This window comes from Salmo salar, chromosome ssa24 (genome assembly GCF_905237065.1).
Source record: "Salmo salar chromosome ssa24, Ssal_v3.1, whole genome shotgun sequence".
NCBI lineage: Eukaryota > Metazoa > Chordata > Actinopteri > Salmoniformes > Salmonidae > Salmo > Salmo salar.
In genome coordinates this window covers 23,091,288-23,106,602 of record NC_059465.1, presented here as the reverse complement: position 1 = coordinate 23,106,602, position 15,315 = coordinate 23,091,288, and the positions used below count along the sequence as shown (strand labels likewise).

At 43.2% G+C, this 15,315-nt stretch overlaps 1 protein-coding gene across 10 annotated transcripts in view; it reads left to right on the top strand.

Annotated features, from left to right (window-relative positions):
• The window catches only part of rimbp2b (RIMS binding protein 2b), a 141,741-nt gene that overhangs the window by 85,576 nt on the left and 40,850 nt on the right, over positions 1 to 15,315 (top strand). For 7 of the 10 annotated variants that reach the window (XR_006761750.1, XM_045706808.1, XM_045706802.1 and 4 more), the window contains exons 4-12: positions 378 to 500; positions 3,612 to 3,716; positions 4,717 to 4,767; positions 5,368 to 5,388; positions 8,368 to 8,409; positions 8,760 to 8,970; positions 9,780 to 9,934; positions 10,451 to 10,530; positions 11,217 to 11,326. Coding sequence is in view for 9 of the 10 variants with exons in the window: in XM_045706808.1 (XP_045562764.1) it covers positions 3,615 to 3,716; positions 4,717 to 4,767; positions 5,368 to 5,388; positions 8,368 to 8,409; positions 8,760 to 8,970; positions 9,780 to 9,934; positions 10,451 to 10,530; positions 11,217 to 11,326 (772 nt within the window). In the remaining variant the exon portion in view is untranslated. The remainder of the gene's footprint in view (positions 1 to 377; positions 501 to 3,611; positions 3,717 to 4,716; positions 4,768 to 5,367; positions 5,389 to 8,367; positions 8,410 to 8,759; positions 8,971 to 9,779; positions 9,935 to 10,450; positions 10,531 to 11,216; positions 11,327 to 15,315) is intronic. The other 3 variants (XM_045706809.1, XM_045706803.1, XM_045706804.1) reach the window with 2 other exon arrangements.

The following is a 15,315-nucleotide window of genomic DNA, read 5'->3' as shown; positions in this document are numbered from 1 at the left end:
TTCATTCGCTTAACTCTGTTCAGGTTTCCTTTTTGAACAAGAACGAAGAATTACAAATGTATACAGTAGTTGATCCCAGACCCAGTTTCATGCTACAATACACATCTATGACAGTGAAAACATGTTCTGTTAGTCCACCATTATTATACTGTAGCTGTCATTATCCAGTCAGCCAGCCAGCCAGCCAGCCAGCCAGCCAGTCAGCCAGCCAGTCAGCCAGCCAGCCAGTCAGCCAGCCAGTCAGCCAGCCAGCCAGTCAGCCAGCCAGCCAGCCAGTCAGCCATTCAGAAAAATGTTCTGTGTAATTGCGGGCTATTCTTTGAGTGCTGAAATCAGTCGTTTTTGATAAACACCTGTGTTGTGCTCTGTGTGTGCAGGTGAAGTCAGAGTATGAGCAGCTCAAAGAGACCCTCGGTGCTGTGACTCAGGAGAGAGATTCAGCCCTGCGGGAGAAGACCCAGCTCCAAGGCAAACTGGAGAACCTAGAGCAGGTGCTAAAGGTGAGAGTCTGGAGACGCACTGTAGAGAACCGTATTTTATATCTACTGTATCGCTACTGTATGTCTACTGTATCTCTACTGTATGTCTACTGCATCTCTACTGCATCTCTACTGTATCTCTACTGCATCTCTACTGTATCTCTACTGTATGTCAACTGTATGTCTACTGTATGTCTACTGCATCTCTACTGTATGTCTACTGTATGTCTACTGTATGTCTGTGATTAATAAGAATCATATCCCTAGCTCAGGTTGTTTTACAGAGCCTGACCCTATGCCAGCCTCTACCCTTCCCTCACCCCTCTCTATCTATCTCTCTCCCTCTCTCTCTCTCTCTCTCTCTCTCATTCTCTAATATCACTGACCTGTCTGTTGCCTTCCAGTGCCGATGTGGGAGGAAGCTTGACCAGAAGCTGTGAAAGACTAGGAAGCTTGGAGCAGTCTGTCCTCCCCACGCTTACCCCTCCATCCCCTACCCCTCCATCCCCTACCCCATCCTACCACCTACCCCTCCATCCCCTACCCCTCCACCCCCTCTCTCCCCCACTAGATTGATCAGGTATCACTGCTATGTCCATTTGCATGGGGAGCAGCCCACTCTAGCCCCATTTTGAATGCTTTTCTTTACCCCACTGGCCATGCTAGCTCTCCCTATTTGTCTGGGCTGCTTTCCTATGACACGAAAGGCCACCTGGCTAGGACCAGTCCAGTAGGAATGGGCACCTGGCTAGGACCAGTCCAGTAGGAATGGGCACCTGGCTAAGACCAGTCCAGTACGAATGGGCACCTGGCTAGGACCAGTCCAGTAGGAATGGGCACCTGGCTAGGACCAGTCCAGTATGAATGGGCACCTGGCTAAGACCAGTCCAGTACGAATGGGCACCTGACTAAGACCAGTCCAGGAGGAATGGGCACCTGGCAAGACCAGTCCAGTATGAATGGGCACCTGGCTTGGACCAGTCCAGTATGAATGGACACCTGGCTTCGACCAGTCCAGGAGGAACGGGCACCTGGCTAAGACCAGTCCAGTATGAATGGACACCTGGCTTCGACCAGTCCAGGAGGAATGGGTACTTGGCTAAGACCAGTCCAGTATGAATGGGCACCTGGCTTGGACCAGTCCAGTATGAATGGACACCTGGCTTCGACCAGTCCAGGAGGAACGGGCACCTGGCTAAGACCAGTCCAGTATGAATGGACACCTGGCTTCGACCAGTCCAGGAGGAATGGGTACTTGGCTAAGACCAGTCCAGTACGAATGGGCACCTGGCTAAGACCAGTCCAGTATGAATGGACACCTGGCTTCGACCAGTCCAGGAGGAACGAGGGCACCTGGCTAAGACCAGTCCAGTATGAATGGGCACCTGGCTTCGACCAGTCCAGGAGGAATGGGTACTTGGCTAAGACCAGTCCAGTACGAATGGGCACCTGGCTAAGACCAGTCCAGGAGGAATGGGCACCTGGCTAAGACCAGTCCAGTATGAATGGGCACCTGGCTTCGACCAGTCCAGGAGGAATGGGTACTTGGCTAAGACCAGTCCAGTACGAATGGGCACCTGGCTAAGACCAGTCCAGTATGAATGGGCACCTGGCTTCGACCAGTCCAGGAGGAATGGGTACTTGGCTAAGACCAGTCCAGTATGAATGGGCACCTGGCTAAGACCAGTCCAGGAGGAACGGGCACTTGGCTAAGACCAGTCCAGTATGAATGGGCACCTGGCTAAGACCAGTCCAGGAGGAGTGGGCACTTGGCTAAGACCAGTCCAGTATGAATGGGCACCTGGCTAAGACCAGTCCAGTATGAATGGGCACCTGGCTAAGACCAATCCAGTATGAATGGGCACCTGGCTAAGACCAATCCAGTATGAATGGACACCTGGCTAAGACCAGTCCAGTATGAATGGGCACCTGGCTTGGACCAGTCCAGTAGTAATGGGCACCTGGTTAAGACCAGTCCAGGAGGAATGGGCACCTGGCTAAGACCAATCCAGTATGAATGGGCACCTGGCTAAGACCAATCCAGTATGAATGGGCACCTGGCTTGGACCAGTCCAGTATGAATGGGCACCTGGCTAAGACCAGTCCAGTATGAATGGGCACCTGGCTAAGACCAGTCCAGTATGAATGGGCACCTGGCTTGGACCAGTCCAGTATGAATGGGCACCTGGCTAAGACCAGTCCAGGAGGAATGGGCACCTGGCTTGGACCAATCCAGCGCGCTGTGGAATGTGGTTGTGCATGATGAGGCGCGTCTATGAGTTCAGTGAATATGTGGAAGGGGTGGGAGAGGGGAGAGCTGGGGTTGGGTATCACTGTTCATGATGACAATATCACCCACAGGCTTCATGACATGAAATAACACAGGGGATAGATGTATATTGGACGGCATGAAAATGTAATGAAAATGTTTTCTGATTCTTACCATTTAAACGAAAGCAATAAGATGACTAGATGACACTTTGATATAATGGTTGAGGAAGGCCTTGCATTTAGCCTTTGTTTTGTATGACTTATTTTGTTGTTAATGATGACCACGTACAAGTGAGCACACCTTGGAGTTTGCGCACCCTTTTGATGTAACTAAAAACCCTGTATTGATCATGCAAACACATCATTGCTTAGGACAGCTCTTCTGTAGTGAGACATCACACACAGGTATTGTTACCCAAAGGGTGCAGCAAACTGAGAACAGTTGATTGATGATTGGTTGATCATGCACAGCAAAGCTTCTCCAGTTCTCATCCAAACATGTTCAAACATTCCTTCTAGTATGGATTTTGAAGTTAAGATCCAGGCTTTGGGGGATCTCTCTAATTTAGATAATTTGATACAAACTGTAAATTGACATTAGTCATTGACATTGGTCATTGACATTGGTCACATTGGTGTTTTGACATAACCTCTGTCAAAAGTGTGTAAGACTTGGAGGTCCAATAAGTGTTATCAAGCTCAGTATTTGTAACATATAAGCCAGCAGTTTGTTGAGGACAGATGAGTGGTGACTTGTGGTAGCCTGAGGTCAGGAGTTTTTAGTTCTACTAACAGCAGCCCTCTCTATGCCCCAAACCACCCTCCTTCTGTCTCCCACCTCCCCCCGCCCTCTGAGGACAGCATATGCGTGAGGCTGCAGAGCGGAGGCAGCAGCTAGAGTTGGAGCATGAACAAGCCTTGGCTGTACTCAATGCAAAGCAGCAGGAGATTGACCTTCTGCAGCAGGTAAGTTCACCATGCCAGCGCTAGCTGCACAGGGAGGGCCATCACTCTTGTTAGCCCAGACCAGTGCTGGGTCAGAGGTCAAAGAGCTTTGTGTTGAGCACTGCTACAGCTTCGCCGTATCCTCTTAAATCCTTCAGCTGTCTGTCTGTCTGTCTGTCTGCCAGCCCCCAGGCTGTGGGGCGAGAGAGAGAGAGAGAGAGAGAGAGAGAGAGTGCTGGAACCAAGTAACTCAGTAACAAGCTCTTACCCTGCTACAGGGGGCAGATTAGCACAATAAAACTTTAAAGTTGGATCAGACTTGACGTTTTTTGTTGGCTTGCTAAAAGGCTGGTCCGGATGATTTGACGTAGTCCCTGCCGCCTCTGATGAGAGGAGCTGATGTCAAGCAACACCTCATCTGGAATCATCAGCCTCTCTTGCTCTCTCTCTCACACTCTCTCTCTCCGTTTAACTCTCTCTCACTCACTGCCTGTGCTACTTATTTTAGAGTTGGCCATAAATACGCTCTGTTTTCTCTCATTAGCAAAAGGAGCTCATTACAGTGTTATCTTTCTATAGAGACACTGGCTGCTTTCTGCATTCTCTACAATGAATTGCCTCCGAAGTGGATTCATGAAATTGGAAAGTCTGCAGATGTTCTCCTATTCATGTGGAACGTTAGTTTTCTCAACAGATGTTCCCAGTCATATGAAGTAAACTAGCATGCATTATTTTATGTTTATTATACACTACAGTGGGTTTATATCAAACAAAGATGAATCTTCTAGAAGAGCCCCGCAATCTAGTTTCAAGAGAGAAGTATATTGAAGATACATTATTAATTGTTTGAATGTTTACACACTATTGTTTTCATAGATGGCCTTCATAACAGCTCAAACATAGCATTTTGTTGAGTGTTTTTTGCGTGCTGTCCAGCCTGTTCCCAATGGTCCAGTTGTCCAATTGTTGAGGTAATGGGTTGTATGTGTTTTGAATGTAACACAGATGTTATGTTTTACAGGCTCAGGTTGAGGCTAAGAAGGAGCATGAGGGAGCCGTCCATCTGTTAGAGGTGAGTGTCTGAGCACTGGGGGGGGGGGTGACAGGAGGTTGGCTGGCCATGTTGTGTGTGCGTGTGTGTCTGCTTTTGGAGTGTGTGTGTGTGTACGGCTCAGCCTGCCAGTCGGACATGTGTGAGCCCAGGGTCATTTTCTACTGGCTCTGCCTGTGAGACCCTGTGCACTCTGTTGAAGGTTGTGAATGTGGCATGCATAAAGACTAAGGCCAAATGAAATAATAGATTCTTGCCCATGATGACTTTATTTTGATGATTTTTAAAGTCTAAACTGTAACTAGCAGTGCAGAAATAAGAATGGAAGAGTGCTTTTGATATGACACATTAGCTATTGTGTTTTTGTAAATGTGTATCCAGTATATACAAACAGTATTATATCGACATACATCGTTATTGATCATTATATTATTTAAAATGTGTGGTTGTTTATTATTAACAAATAATTTAGCATGAGTGCCACAGAAAATCTTCTGTTTTGATTTCAAGGTGTGTATGACTGTTCATATGTTCATGTGTATGACTGTTCATATTGTGCTTAATTTCTTTCCTACATCTTTTTTTCACTGTGTTATTGGTGTGTGTTTTATGCATATACAGAACCACTTGGACAGCATGCAGGTATTTCAGAATAGTTTTTATTTACTTGATATTTCCATCTCTGCCTGTACAATACAATATACATCAGGGATATATCCCTCTAGTTTTTGGCTCTTTCAAAGTAAATCAAGATGGAATTACATTTCAGAATTGGAAGGGCACTGTTTTGGGGATTCAATTGATAGTCACATTTTAAGCATACACCACACCAAAGTGGCAGTCCATCAAGAGGTCATTTTCATAATCTGATTTTGACGGGAGATATTGCGTTAGATTTACGGTGCATTCGGAAAGTATTCAGACCCCTTGACTTTTTCCACATTTTGTTACATTACAGCCTTATTCTGAAATGGATTAAATAAAAAACGTCCTCACGAATCTACACAATTTTAGCAAATTTGTAAAAAATAAAAAACATAAATAGCTTATTTACATAAGTATTCAGTCCCTTTGCTATGAGACTCGAAATTGAGCTCAGGTGCATCCTGTTTCCATTGATCATCCTTGAGATGTTTCTACAACTTGATTGGAGTCCACCTGTGGTAAATTCAATTGATTGGACATGATTTGGAATGTCACACACCTGTCTGTATAAGGTTCCACAGTTGACAGTGCATGTCAGAGCAAAAACCAAGCCATGAGGTTGAAGGAATTGTCCGTAGAGCTCTGAGACAGGATTGTGTCGAGGCACAGATCTGGGGAAGGGTACCTAAAAATGTCAGCAGCATTGAAGGTCCCCAAGAACACAGTGGCCTCCATCATTCTTAAATGGAAGAAGTTTGGAACCACCAAGACTCTTCCTAGAGCTGGCCGCCCGGGCAGACTGAGCAATCGGGGGAGAAGGGCCATGGTCAGGAGGTGACCAAGAACCCGATGGTCACTCTGATAGAGCTCCAGAGTTCCAATGTGGAGATGGGAGAACCTTCCGAAGGACAACCATCTCTGCAGCACTCCACCAATCAGGCCTTTATGGTAGATTGACCAGACGGAAGCCACTCCTCAGTAAAAGGCACATGACAGCCCGCTTGGAGTTTGCCAAAAGGCACCTAAAGGACTCTCAGACCATGAGAAACAAGATTCTCTGGTCTGATGAAACCCAGATTGAACTCTTTAGCCTGAATACCAAGCGTCACGTCTGGAGGAAACCTGGCACCATCCCTACGGTGAAGCATGGTGGTGGCAGCATCATGCTATGGGGATGTTTTTCAGCGGCAGGGACTGGGAGACTAGTCAGGATCGAGGGAAAGATGGACGGAACAAAGTACAGAGAGATCCTTGATGAAAACCTGCTCCAGAGTGCTCAGGATCTCAGACTGGGGAAAAGGTTCACCTTCCAACAGGACAACGACCCTAAGCACACAGCCAAGACAATGCAGGAGTGGCTTCGGGACAAGTCTCTGAATGTCCTTGAGTGGCCCGAACATCTCTGAAGAGACCTGAAAATAGCTGTGCAGTAATGCTCCCCATCCAACCTGACAGAGCTTGAGAGGATCTGCAGAGAAGAATGGGAGAAACTCCCCGAATACATGTGTGCCAAGCTTGTAGCGTCATACCCAAGAAGAGGTGTGAATACTTATGTAAATGTGATATTTCATTTGTATTTTTTTTAAGAAACTTGCAAACATTTCTAAAAACCTGTTTTTGCTTCGTCGTTATGTGGTATTGTGTGTAGATTGATTGATTGAAAACTATTTAATCCATTTTAGAATAAGGTTGTGACGTAACAACATTTGTAAATTGTCAAGTGGTCTGATTACTTTCCAAATGCCCTGTATTTTCATTTTGAAACATAAGATTCAAGAGCTGAACAATGTCATATACTGAGGTGAAACAATGGCCTCTCATTAATTAATTGCTAAGGTTTTGTTTTTGTAGCTAGCTGCTGTTCATTTTATTTTTATTTAATGTTTATTTAACCCGGCAAGTCAATTAAGAACAAATTATTATTTACAAAAAGATGCATAGTTGTATTGTTGTATCTGTGCAGACAGAAACATGTTTCAGTTGTTGAATGTGTGCTTTCCAAAAGCAAGGCTGTCCTGTCCATACAATGATGGTTCACACTCGCATCCTCCATTCAGCTTGTCATCAATGCATGTGCAGGCATCCACACTCCACTAGGCTCAGAGCCCGCTCTGCTTACTGGACAGTCACTGGGGAAGGGGTTGTCACAGGACAGGACACAACAAGACAGAAGGCCTGACTGGGACATAGGAGAGGCCATCAGAAAATCGCTCTCATCATCTCTAATTTGAGTTATGCCTCCATTTTAGTTAGGGCATCATTCTAATGTCTGAGGAATTGTGTTTAGATGCTGGCACAATGGAAACAATTGATGCTATGAGGACATTGTAACCGTTCATTCTGGTTGGAGTTGCATGCAGGGCAGCATGTTTCACAAGGCTACTACAGGACTGGTCATACACCCAGGGGAGCGCTTTAAGATGGTGAAAGGCTAACCACCCTCTGTGTTAATGCATCAACCCATTGAATCATATGCAGTGATTGCAAGTGCTACTCCTACTCTAACAGCATGTTCACGTGCTGACAAACAATAACTTGTCTGCATGAAAGTCATTCAGCTGAATAAAACGCCACAGACATTAGGCATCACTGTGCTTTGGGGAAAGTGTGCAGCAAATGACATGGTAGCTTCAGCAATGCTCTCAGGGTGGTCTGATGAAGGGGCTGATTTGGGTTTATGTGAAGAGGGGTTGTCTGTCTCCATTTGATGCTTACCACTCAACACTTACTCCTGCCCAAGGAAAGATCTTGAGCTGGGCACCCCTGGGGTTTCTGCTAGGCCTGCCTATTCTCCCACTGTACCGTAGTCTCCTATCAACGGGCCAGTGTGGAGAACAGACAGTATTTCACTGTAGAAAGCCAAGGATTTGATTGCATGGTTCTATGATGTTTTAATTGCTGTTGCCCCTCTTTTGTCGGCTTCGTAACTCATGATGATGACTCTTGCCTTTATTTTACTATCTCTGTGCAATGAAGTTGAGGAGCATTCCCCGCGCTTTGAACACAGTGCAGTTTTTGGTATGCATACTTCCTCTTAACAAGAGGCTGCTCTATAGAATAATGTGCATTAACTGTAGTCCTGCATGTGATCTGCGTACTGTGACTAGTTTAGGTGTTTATGACTGGACTGTATTTTACCTGATAGGAAATTTAAGGTGTCAACTCCCTTTTCTCTGTAATTTAAAGTCCAATATCTCATCCTAACTAATTTTGTGTGTGTATTTATACAAGTATACAGTTTTGGGTTTCAGATTTTCTCTTTCTTTCACTTTATTTCCTTCTGTTACTTTCTTCTCTTTTGTCTCTCTACTTCTTCCTTCCTTTCTCCCTCTCTCTGTCGTTCTCTCTCACTCGCTATCTGTCGCCAGGCCAAAGTCCGAGAGCTGGAGGAAAAATGTCGGACACAAAGTGAGCAGTTCAACCTCCTGTCCAAAGAGCTGGAGAAGTTCCGGCTACAGACTGGAAAGTTTGATACCCTTGGCAGTGGCACCGATCCCTTAACTGTGTGTGAATCCCCTGGATCGCCAAACAAATCCCTCTCCCAGCTCTTCAACGGGCTGGCCGCCCCCACAGGGAAAGGTTAGAGGAATCGCAGAAGAGCTTTGTTTTAGCTTGTCTGTGTATATTATGTACGCCGTAGACCATAGCTCAGACAAGAATATTCATAATAATGTTATTTCAGTCACCTGTGAGCTGTATGTGGACGTTTGAACTGTTAAATCAGACAGTGGAAGCGGTGGAAAGCTTTAGTCGAGCAAAATGATGCCAAAATACATTTGAAATGAACAATTCAGTATTATGAGGATGGAAAGACAAACGTGCAGCTGCTCCTGAAATTGGAGATCTGGAAAGCAGCGCTTGTGACGTACGTGGCTCAACATAGAGCAAGTAGCCTAATGAAATAATCAATCAGGGTACTGTATGACATAGCCTTTACCACTGCTTGGCACATTCTTGTTGTTGACTTAAATAAATAAATAAATACATGCCAATAATACTGACGTTTACATTGGGCCTGTGCCTGGAATCTAACTCTCCTTCTGATTACATAAGGATATGTATGTTTTTTAACACTAATGCAATTAGGATTCTTATTTTCCTAATTGTTAATGGGTTGTATCCATCTGTTGTTTGTGCTGTTGGTTCTTACAATGTTATGTATTACTTTTAATGGTATCTAATCAAATGAGGTATGGAGGATGATGAAGATGATGGTGATGAATGGTGATAATAACGATGAATGACGATCACATGATGAAATGGATAAATAATAGAATGTGATATATTGCACTTCATTTTGGACATTAGTGTTACGCACAGATAGAAATATGATTTCAGCAGGCACAGTCATATTTCAGATCTTAGCTCTTCCTTTGTTTTGCCCGCAGGCAATGAGAGTCCGCTGAGCAGATCTGTGATTTCTGAGTTCATCCGACCGCTCCAGATCTGTGGGGACAAGCCGGAGCTCGTGTCTGTAAAGCCAACATTCCTCACCCGCAGCAGCAGCCGGGCTGGCAGCTCTCAACGTGCCCTCCTCACTGAGGTGAGTCCTACTAGGTTTCTCCCTCCCTCCCTCCCTCCCTCCCTCCCTCCCTCCCTCCCTCCCTCCCTCCCTCCCTCCCTCCCTCCCTGCCTCCCTCCACTCTAGCCCTGATTGTATAAGCCTAATGAAGATGGACCTAAATAGCTTGATTGCCCTTTCAAAAAACTCCTCAGAAAATGGTAAAGCATTAATTACACTGTTACATAATTACAGCATTTATTACATGATTGCAAAATTGCTTCCTGTTTTGTAAGTCTAAGCTGAAGTCCCACTCAGGTGGAGATGTAGGACTGAGGAAACACAGTGAGGCAGAAAGGATGGGGTGTGAAAAGGCCTATCTGTTTCCTTTTACTCTCCTCTGCTGGGAGGTTTGGCAGGTTTACCAAGTGTGTATAGGATAAGTTTATAGGCTCTGCTACCATCCCACTGATTTCCACCATAGAAATGTCCACCATGAAAACAAAAATAAATGTAATTTGGTTGTTACATCTCTCAAGGTTTGTTCTCTCTCATCAGATGGACAAAGAACTAAGCTCAATGACTAGGACCAAGAAGAGGTTCACAGGCAAGGTCCGTCTGTGCATCGCCCGGTACAGGTGAGAGGAGTGAGCAGCTTTGAGATGCCTTACACTACAGTGTTATATTAAAAATGCATCCCTGCACAGCACTTTTCAGAAGTGTTTTCCACCCACATTGTCCCACTGAGGTTTGAACTCACCTCTTAATAATGATGCAGTGCTATGCTCTCACCAAATAAAATGAACTGTCAGCTGAAATAATTGGAATCCCCTAGAACAAAGGCAAATACATGAATGGAACCCAGTGCTGTCCACCCGCACTGTTTTTTTTCTATGTCATTTAGCCTGTTGGAAAATTTAGCCTGTTGGAAAATTTTATATTTTATATTAGTTTTTTATTGCAGCACTCAGCAATTCCCCTATCACAGAGTTACATAAGGGTACTGCTACTGCAGTGTTTGTGGCAAAAATGTAACCTTGCTTGGATTTGTTTGGAATTGCTCGGATACTATTTAGCTAGGCTACTGTGCTTTCCCATTACAATGTCATCAAGTTTTGACAGAAGCTAATTGTCCATACACAGTTCCTAATATTGTGTTTGATAATTGTCTCATTTTGATCCTAGGTTTTGAACCTTTTTGAACCTGAATTCATCATCTAGCCTGAGATAATTGGGCACATTTCCACTTCTGTTGGGTTCAGAGGAGCAAAGCAGCGAGTTCATCAGCTTGATTCTATTGTACTCTACACTTTCTTTCCCCCAGTTATAACCCCTGTAATGGGCCCAATGAGCATCCTGAGGCAGAGCTCCCCCTGGTGGCAGGGAAGTACCTCTACGTGTACGGGACCATGGATGATGACGGCTTCTATGAAGGTCTGATATCTCACTGTATTTTACCCTCTCTCTCTTAAAAACCAATTCACATGAGTTAAAAATAATTATTATTTCAGAGCAGAATAAATGTTGCTGCTAAGAGACAGCATGGATTATGGGATGTATTTACTGTATGGGCATTAGATGAGACGAGGATTAGGCAGTTGTGGATCAATCAGTGCTAATGTGGCTTTTACGATTGTCCTCTCTAGTCTTCACTGTTCTGTACTTGGAGAGTTGTTGTTTATACTACTTACTGCTCGTCACTGTGAGTGTTGTTAATACTACTTACTGCTCGTCACTGTGAGTGATGTTGTTAATACTACTTACTGCTCTTCACTGTGCGTGTTGTTGATAATTCTACATACAGCTCGTCACTGTGAAAGTTGTTATTACTAGTTATTGCTCTTCACTGTGTGTTGTTAATACTACTTACTGCTCTTCACTGTGAGTGTTGTTGTTAATACTACTTACTGCTCTTAACTGTGGGAGTTGTTGTTTATACTACTTACTGCTCGTCACTGTGAGAGTTGCTGTTCATACTACTTACTGCTCGTCACTGTGAAAGTTGTTGTTAATACTACTTACAGCTCGTCACTGTGAAAGTTGTTGTTAATACTACTTACTGCTCGTCACTGTGAGAGTTGTTGTTATTACTACTTACTGCTCGTCACTGTGAAAGTTGTTGTTAATACTACTTACAGCTCGTCACTGTGAAAGTTGTTGTTAATACTACTTACTGCTCGTCACTGTGAGTGTTGTTGTTAATACTACTTACTGCTCGTCACTGTGAGAGTTGTTGTTCATACTACTTACTGCTCGTCACTGTGAAAGTTGTTGTTAATACTACTTACTGCTCGTCACTGTGAGAGTTGTTGTTATTACTACTTACTGCTCGTCACTGTGAGTTGTTAATACTGCTTACTGCTCTTCACTGTGAGAGTTATTGTTAAAACTACTTACTGCTCGTCACTGTGAGTGTTGTTGTTAATACCACTTACTGCTCGTCACTGTGAGAGTTGTTGTTTATACTACTTACTGCTCTTCACTGTGAGAGTTGTTTATACTACTTACTGATCGTCACTGTGAGAGTTGTTTATGCTATTTATTGCTCGTCACTGTGAGAGTTGTTGTTAATACTACTTACTGCTCTTCACTGTGAGTATTGTTGTTGTTAATACTGCTTACTGCTCGTCATTGTGAAAGTTGTTGTTAATACTAGTTATTGCTCTTCACTGTGAGAGTTGTTGTTATTACTACTTACTGCTCGTCACTGTGAGAGTTGTTGTTTTTACTACTTACTGCTCGTCACTGTGAGAGTTGTTGTTATTACTACTTACTGCTCGTCACTGTGAGTTCTTAATACTGCTTACTGCTTGTCACTGTGAGAGTTATTGTTTATACTACTTACTGCTCGTCACTGTGAGTGTTGTTGTTTATACTACTACTTACTGCTCGTCACTGTGAGTGTTGTTGTCTATACTACTACTTACTGCTCGTCACTGTGAGAGTTGTTGTTTATACTACTTTCTGCTCGTCACTGTGAGAGTTGTTGTTAAAACTACTTACTGCTCTTCACTGTGAGAGTTGTTTATACTACTTACTGCTCGTCACTGTGAGAGTTGTTTATACTACTTAATGCTCGTCACTGTGAGAGTTGTTGTTTATACTACTTACTGCTCGTCACTGTGAGTGTTGTTGTTAATACCACTTACTGCTCTTCACTGTGAAAGTTGTTGTTAATACTACTTACTGCTCTTCACTGTGAGAGTTATTGTTTATACTACGTACTGCTCTTCACTGTGAGTGTTGTTGTTAATACCACTTACTGCTCATCACTGTGACAGTTGTTGTTTATACTACTTACTGCTCTTCACTGTGAGTATTGTTGTTGTTAATACAGCTTACTGCTCGTCATTGTGAAAGTTGTTGTTAATACTAGTTATTGCTCTTCACTTTGAGTGTTGTTGTTGTTAATACTACTTACTGCTCTTCACTGTGAGTGTTGTTGTTAATACTACTTACTGCTATTCAATGTCAGTGTTGTTGTTAATACTACTAACAGCCTGTCACTGTGAGAAGTGTTAATACTGTTTACTGATCTTCACTGTGAGTGTTGTTTATACTACTTACTGCTCGGCACTGTGAAAGTTGTTGTTAATACTACTTACTGCTCTTCACTGTGAGAGTTGTTGTTATTACTACTTACTGCTCGTCACTGTGAGTTGTTAATACTGCTTACTGCTCTTCACTGTGAGAGTTATTGTTAAAACTACTTACTGCTCGTCACTGTGAGTGTTGTTGTTAATACCACTTACTGCTCGTCACTGTGAGAGTTGTTGTTTATACTACTTACTGCTCGTCACTGTGAGTTGTTGCTAATACTACTTACTGCTCTTCACTGTGAGAGTTGTTTATACTACTTACTAATCGTCACTGTGAGAGATGTTTATACTACTTACTGCTCGTCACTGTGAGAGTTGTTGTTAATACTACTTACTGCTCTTCACTGTGAGTATTGTTGTTGTTAATACTACTTAGTGCTCTTCACTGTGAGTGTTGTTGTTAATACTGCTTACTGCTCGTCATTGTGAAAGTTGTTGTTAATACTACTTACAGCTCGTCACTGTGAAAGTTGTTGTTAATACTACTTACTGCTCGTCACTGTGAGAGTTGTTGTTATTACTACTTACTGCTCGTCACTGTGAAAGTTGTTGTTAATACTACTTACAGCTCGTCACTGTGAAAGTTGTTGTTAATACTACTTACTGCTCGTCACTGTGAGTGTTGTTGTTAATACTACTTACTGCTCGTCACTGTGAGAGTTGTTGTTCATACTACTTGCTGCTCGTCACTGTGAAAGTTGTTGTTAATACTACTTACTGCTCGTCACTGTGAGAGTTGTTGTTATTACTACTTACTGCTCGTCACTGTGAGTTGTTAATACTGCTTACTGCTCTTCACTGTGACAGTTGTTAAAACTACTTACTGCTCGTCACTGTGAGTGTTGTTGTTAATACTACTTACAGCTCGTCACTGTGAAAGTTGTTGTTAATACTACTTACTGCTCGTCACTGTGAGTGTTGTTGTTAATACTACTTACTGCTCGTCACTGTGAGAGTTGTTGTTCATACTACTTACTGCTCGTCACTGTGAAAGTTGTTGTTAATACTACTTACTGCTCGTCACTGTGAGAGTTGTTGTTATTACTACTTACTGCTCGTCACTGTGAGTTGTTAATACTGCTTACTGCTCTTCACTGTGAGAGTTATTGTTAAAACTACTTACTGCTCGTCACTGTGAGAGTTGTTGTTTATACTACTTACTGCTCGTCACTGTGAGTTGTTGTTAATACTACTTACTGCTCTTCACTGTGAGAGTTGTTTATACTACTTACTGATCGTCACTGTGAGAGATGTTTATACTACTTACTGCTCGTCACTGTGAGAGTTGTTGTTAATACTACTTACTGCTCTTCACTGTGAGTATTGTTGTTGTTAATACTACTTACTGCTCTTCACTGTGAGTGTTGTTGTTAATACTGCTTACTGCTCGTCATTGTGAAAGTTGTTGTTAATACTAGTTATTGCTCTTCACTTTGAGTGTTGTTGTTGTTAATACTACTTACTGCTCTTCACTGTGAGTGTTGTTTTTAATACTGCTTACTGCTCGTCATTGTGAAAGTTGTTGTTAATACTAGTTATTGCTCTTCCCTTTGAGTGTTGTTGTTGTTAATACTACTTACTGCTCTTCACTGTGAGTGTTGTTATTAATACTACTAACAGCCTGTCACTGTGAGAAGTGTTAATACTGTTTACTGATCTTCACTATGAGTGTTGTTGTTTATACTACTACTTACTGCTCGTCACTGTGAAAGTTGTTGTTAATACTACTTACTGCTCTTCACTGTGAGAGTTGTTGTTAATACTACTTACTGCTCGTCACTGTGAGAGTTGTTATTACTACTTACTGCTCGTCACTGTGAGTTG